This window comes from Apaloderma vittatum, unplaced genomic scaffold (genome assembly GCF_000703405.1).
Source record: "Apaloderma vittatum isolate BGI_N311 unplaced genomic scaffold, ASM70340v1 scaffold26153, whole genome shotgun sequence".
Taxonomy (NCBI): Eukaryota; Metazoa; Chordata; class Aves; order Trogoniformes; family Trogonidae; genus Apaloderma; species Apaloderma vittatum.
The window spans coordinates 1-6,565 of NW_009709033.1; the positions used below are offsets into that span (position 1 = coordinate 1).

General features: G+C 49.5%; 1 protein-coding gene across 1 annotated transcript in view; it reads left to right on the plus strand.

Moving 5' to 3' along the window:
- Window positions 1-6: 6 nt before the first annotated feature.
- The window catches only part of CDK12 (cyclin-dependent kinase 12), a gene marked incomplete at its 5' end in the record, with an annotated part of 22,190 nt that continues 15,631 nt past the window's right edge, over window positions 7-6,565 (plus strand). The window contains 2 exon segments of the mRNA XM_009866781.1: window positions 7-635; window positions 6,448-6,565. The exon segment at window positions 6,448-6,565 is cut by the window's right edge and continues 758 nt beyond it. Coding sequence (XP_009865083.1) covers window positions 7-635; window positions 6,448-6,565 — 747 coding nt within the window.

Here is a 6,565-nt window from a genome sequence, read left to right on the forward strand (position 1 = left end):
AGCAGGTCCGGGTCCACCAAGGAGAGAATATCGGGATCCTCCAAGAGACTCCTTGAGAGCGAGGAGCACCCCAAGTCGCTGTCCTCAAAGAGCAGCAACAAGGAGTCCCGGTCAGCCAAAGCGCACAAGGAAAAATCCAGGAAGGATCGGGAACTCAAGTCCAGCCACAAAGAGCGCAGTAAAAGCCATCGGAAAAGGGATGCTCCGAAAAGCTACAAAACAATTGACAGTCCGAAGCGGAAATCCAGAAGTCCTCACAGAAAATGGTCCGACAGCCCTAAATTGGACGACAGCCCCTCAGGAGCCTCCTACATCCAGGAGTATGACCTCAGCCCTCCCCGCTCTCACACGTCCAGTAACTACGATCCCTACAGGAAGAGCCCCGGGGGCTCCTCGCGCCGGCAGTCGATCAGCCCACCCTACAAGGAGCCCGTGGCTTACCAGTCGAACACTCGCTCGCCCAGCCCCTACAGCCGGCGGCAGAGGTCCATCAGCCCCTACAACAGGAGACGCTCCTCGAGCTACGAGAGGGGCAGTGGCTCGTACAGCGGGAGGTCACCCAGCCCTTACGGCCGACGGCGCTCGAGCAGCCCCTTCGCCGCGAAGCGGTCCGTGAGCCGAAGCCCCATTGCCAGGTGCGTGCTCTCCGTGTTGCCTCACAGCCCCTGGGGACTTGGCCAGGGGTGGTGGGGGAGGCTGTGGGCACAGAGGGAGGTTTAACCCCCTTCCTCATCTCAGAGGGTCCCAGATCACTGGCTGCCTGATTGGGCTGCAGGGTGGTTTGTGTGGAATTTCTTCGGTTGGGGTGGTGGCAATTCCCTTTTGAATGGTGTTCACACTTTGGGAAACACCTCCCTGGCTGGCGCTCGGCAGCGTCCATGTTGGCTCTCACCGAGAGGCCTCAGGCTGAACGAGCTCCTGGGATTAAATTACAGCCACCTCTGGAGGTGGCCTCCACAGAAGGGCCCAGGCTCCTGGGGAGGGTTGTGCTCTGAAGGGAGACGGAGCCGTTCGGCTCTTGAGCGGGATCTAATGCACTGACCTGGTGAGAAGTTCAGCCCGGGAGAGTGTTTTCAGCTGTTTCTGGAAGCCTTTATCTGTTTACTATGTGTGGAAACTTGATCAAGCTTTTCAGGAGGGTGCCTTGTTTTGAGTGTATTTTGCTCTTTCTGAACTAACTTGTCTTTTCTTGTTCCTTCAGTTAGGGATGACCACACGTAAACTCCATCTTTCTAACCTGAACTTTTCTTTTTTCAGTTCTAGAGTTTCTTGTGTCCGTTCTGAAATCAGGGCATTCTGGAAGGGCAAGTAGGAACCAGCTGTATTCTGGCTTAACTATAATTTTCTCTTCTTTTTCTTTAGTCAGTAACCTTGCTGCAGAAGGAAACTATTATTAGAAGGTAGTTCTGTGTGTTTTGTTTCAGACGATTGTTAATCAGCACAAGTATCTAGTCTAACGTTGATTCTTTTTTTTTTTCCTAGCTTCAGCTTATGTTAAGTGAGTTTCCAGTTGTCACCCTGGGTGCTGGGGAGCTTTGGTTGTAGCTCCATGGCAATTAAGATGTGACCTGGAATGTAATTGCCATAGAAATGCTCTGTACTGTTGTGAGCCGTGCTGCATCCTCTGGTCCAAACAGGAGCTGTGAGGGAAGTGGCTGCCTCCAGAGCGGATTTCTCTGATCAGCAGTTCCCAGAGGACTCGGGGCTTTTGGAATTCAGCTCTTTGTTACTACAGCTCTTCTCTTAAATTCAGGAATACTGTCTTCCATAGTGGCTTTGAAATAGTGCCTTTGTCCTTGCTGGGAGAGAGGTGTATCGGCTTTAGCACCCTGGAAGCTGTTACATAAAATCTACTTACTCCACTGTGAAAATTTCCCTCAGACTCTTTCTCCTCTGCCCTGTTTTCTCAGTGCACACCTGAGAGGTTCTGAGGGATAGTCCTTGGTGTTTTTCTTCTCCCTCCCCACAATCCTTTCTGCGCTGGTGGCACTGAGCTTGCACATTATTTGCTAAAACTTTTGGAAGAGTGAGAATACAGGAGTAGAAAACGTACGTATGCTTCGTGATATAGTTGTGCGTAGGAGCACCGGTTAAATGTCCATGTTCAGCTCTAAGCAGGGAGAAACCACGTGGAGATGGGAGTGGTATACAGGAGTAGGTTTTTTTTCCTCCCGGGTTACTCCACTTCCCAGGCAAACCTGAAGCTTTTTGTTCTGCAAATGGCTGGTTTCTTCAGACTTGAGAAATCAAGCAGTTATCTCCTCCTGATCTCAGTGACGGGAGCAACTTTGAAGCACTCTGTGTTGCTTTCCTGAATTTCTGTAACCACGTAAGAAACTTTTTAAGGGCATCTTTGACTCACTGACAAAATGCTAGACCCCAAACAAAAAGAGATTCCAAAGGTTACTTACTGTTTACGCTCAGCTCGTACTGAATCTTTTGAATTTCTGGCTTCAGTTGACAACCTGCTACTCTTCTCTCTTTTCTGAGCAGAGAGCTTAACGTGTGGTATATTCTTTTAAAACATGGATCACACCTTCAGAAAAACATCTGCCTCAGGTGACTCTGCTAAAAGGGATGGAGGGAATCGAATGTGTTTTCTATAGGCAAATTGTAAGTCGTTGCTGGTTTTGCTTCCCTGAGCTCACAGCCTGTGCGGGTGAGGCAGTCGGTGTAAGTTCGTGGTCCAGCGTCTGCTCCAGAAGCGCGAGGTGGGCCTGCCCCTCCGGGACAGCCAGGCAGGAGCTCACCTGAGGGCGCGATTGGCTGAGCCCTCCTCGCCAGCCTCACCAAAACCAGCTTGGGGTGATCCCCTCCAGGTGAGGGTGTAAACGGGGGCAGCTGACTTGGCACCAGAGCTGCTGGGGAGCGGCTGTGTGATCTCTTCTGCCGAAGGGCAGGAACACTTTGAGAGAGAAAACGTCTCTAATTGGCACACTCGCTCAGGTGCTGAACATCTGACTGTGCCTTCGGTTCTGCCGAGGAGGTAACGCAGGCTTTTCTGGGACACTGAGTTATTTCCACTGTCTGACAGTACAGGTTGGTGGGGTTTTTTTTAAGTGCATTCTGTGTTTTCTTTAATCTCCACATCCAAAATATGGTGTTAGGAAACTGATTCAACGTGCTGCGCCACTTGGAGAAAATAGGGAATGTTTGCATTTCAAATGGCTGTTTCAAATTGGGCGGAAACGAGGCTGATTTGGGCAGTGGGGAAAATAGCAGATGTGCCTTGTAGCAACTGTTGTCATTGCAGTTAAAACTAGGGGAAAGCATTCCAGAGTCCTTCAGCTTGCTGAAGGTGGGTTGTGCTCGGTACTAAGTGTGAGCCTGGGCACGTGCGGTAATATTGGCCGCTGTTATGCAGATTCTTGCCAAAAGGTCGTTGGGCATTCGTGAAAAAGAAAGGCTGGCCTTCTGCTGGAGGTTGTTTCCTGAGCAGTTGGAGTGTGGGGCGTGTGGTCAGGCTTCCCAGGTGTTGGTTTCCACATTACTCTTAACTTCCGTTGTGCCTCGAGTTGTTTTAATGTCGGTGGATGTTCTTGTGAGTTTGTAAAGTGGATGATATGGAAGTACTTGGATGTGGGGCTTTGTTCTGCCACCTGATTCAGGGCACTTCTGCTAACGGCTGTCGGCTGTGGTGGTTGTGCAGCGCGAGGAGGTCTGGAGGGCTCTAGCATTCCCTCCTCCAAAGACTGTTCTAATCTTCCGATAGTATCAATTTAATCAATCTAGTAACCTGTTTGGAGTTGGATTTTCCGATGAGCTGTCACCTCTGACTTCTTCACGTTAATTCACAGTTGTGGTGGTTAGTATCCTGAATTTCTAGTTTCCAGTGCTAGAGAGACAACGAGGTGTAGGTAACCCCTGAGTATTTTTATCCAGAAAAAGAACTGCCCCCCCATCCCCGATAGCCTTAGCAAAGCAAGTGTTGCCTTAACTCTTGCTAAGGGTGAAAGAGGGGAAAGTGTGAGCAACTGGCTGTGGGCAAGGCCACGAAAACACCGTTCCAGAGGATGGAAAGAGTCTCTGCAAAAAGCAAGATCTGCTTGTGCGTCTTCTATCTTGTTGCATCTTATCTGAGATATCCAGCGGTGATAACAGCAAGTGGTGCTGTGGGTGACTGCCCCGCAGCAGGTGCTGTGGTGGCGTGAGGGCTGCCGGTGGTCTGACGCTAGATGTGCCGTGGAGTGCTCTGTTACTGGTTGCGTTGCAGGAGCAGGGAAAACAGACACGCTTCTGGATGCTGGTGCCTTTTTCAGGCAGCTGTAAACATCAAGCTGGAAAATGGGCTTAGAAACAACAGGTCTTTGTATAGTAACTATAGGTAATTACTGTTCGACAGCTGAAGAGGAAAAGCCTGAGAGCGGTGCCTGTGGAGTGGAGGGGAGTGCCGGGAGGGAGGAGGTGGATTTAGTGCTGGTGGAGCCGAGGAACACGCGTATTTGCTGATGGATGGTTGCGGTTCCACGCTGCAGCTTCTTCCGCAGCCGCCCTCGCGTGAGGGGGTCCTGTGTGCGCGCGCCTCGCTCATGTCCGTGCCGGTGTCTTTGGTGGCCGGGTCTCTGATGTGCTGCTAGAAATAAGGTAAAACTTGCCTTTCGGAGAAGTTTCGATCGGATCTGCTGAGGGATGTTTCTGAGAATGTTGCTTCGCTGGGGGGGAACCCTGCAGAGGGTGGGAGAAAGGGGAGCAGGAAACAGAGTATTGCAGCATCTTAAACAATTATCCTGAAAGAATCGTTAAAGGGAATGCTAACCCCAAAACTATTTGTGGTTGCAGTAAACCTGTATCCTACAGAATTTATTAGGAATGTTTTTCTTTGCCGGCGAATGTCTCTGAGCACAGTGAAAACAAAGCAGCTTTTCCGGCTCCTGGCGGAAAGGGTAAACTGTGGCCACGACTGTTACTTGATTAAGCAGAAACCGTGGAAAAAGAGACAATCCCGAGGCAGCATTCCTCTTTACAGCCCAGCGTGATGAAGAGGCAAATAGCTGAGTGACTTGACATGACGCTTCTTTTCTCCTTCTGGTTGTACATTTATTTTGTAAGTCTAAAGGTAAGGACTGCCTACAGACGTGGTGTTCTTTGATCACTGTCAGCCACAGGGTTTGGGCTTGTGCTTGCTGGTGAGAGGGCAGAACGTTTGTGCCTGGAGCAGCAAGGGAAGAGGGTTCTGTTAAATTGTGCCGTCGCAGCTGCCTCCATCCTTGGAGGTGCTGGTGGTGTCTAGCGAGGAGCTTGGCATTAGTCTGTCTGAGTGCTCTGGTTTGTTTTCCAAACATTTATTTCCTCAGAGAAATATGAATTCGTGTAGCACCATAAACAGTTTAGACCTTGGTGTTAACTACCTTCTGAGCCAGCACCTCCTGTATTTAAACCTGCGTGCTGTTAGGTGTTTTTATATCCACTGTGGAACTGTATTTTGAGAGAACGCCTTGTTTTCAAAGCTAGATACGTTCCGAGTAATAAATCACAAAAAGTAAACCTTGAACATAGCTTCTCTTACAACATTCACAGGGTCTGATCGCCACGTTTCTTCTTTTTCTGTTGGCTCACAGAGCTTCTAGCCCTAGATCTGCTGTCTTATAACCTGCAAAATCCTCCTTCCTCCCCACGTGGAGGAAATGGTTCTGTCTTGTCAGCGATTTTGACATGGACACTGGAAGTACCAGTTTCCGGTTCCATTTTATTTTCTATCTTGTTTCCACATTGGTCTCCTCTGAGCCTGTGGTTACGGCTGCCTTCTGACCAGGTTCACACGGTGCGTTCCCTGACGGTGTGAGGGGTTTCCTGCCTTGTTGGTTTTTTTATTTCTCCGTATATATCTGATGTAGAGCCCGCTTATTGTACAGGAAGACTGAGAATCTCTGGACATACCTCAAATGGAATTAAAATTCCTGGGTTTGTTGGTTTTTGGTTTTTTTCTTCTCCTGAATCACAGTATGCAAATTTGAGTTCTGATGGTAGTAAAAGAACCAGGGGGAAAAATTAGCTTGAAGTGAGATGTTTCCTGAGGCGCCATTCCCGTGAGGGCAGTCATATTTTATCCGTTGTTTCCTTTAAAGTCGTACATAATTACTGTGAAAGATCCGTACACTGCCAGCTCATCCTCTCGGCTGAAGTCTTCCGTTCAGCGTGTGCATCCGTGATCTCGTCTATACCTGAAGCTTGTCCGGTCTTGATCCTTCGTTTCTGTCGGAATGGCGTGACGTGGGGAGGGAGCCCTGACGTTGGAAAGCTGAATGATGACCTGAAATCTGCACTGCTCGAGTCACTAAGCTTGTTTTGGTAGCTTTAATCTCTCCTGACAGGAGTTATGGACTCTCTGAACTTGGTTGGCAAACAATGGGTTCCTGTTCTTTTCAGAGAGAGCTGCTGGTGTTGGTGAGTAGCTCGGAGGTTGGGAGATGCTGCGTTTCATTTGTCTTCTCCCCATTCTCTCCACAGGAAATCGGTGAAGTCCCGAAGCCGAAGTCCTGGCTATTCCAGACACTCATCATCTCACAGCAAAAAGCAGAGGTCTGGGTCGCGCAGTCGCCATTCCAGTATATCGCCGACGAGGCTC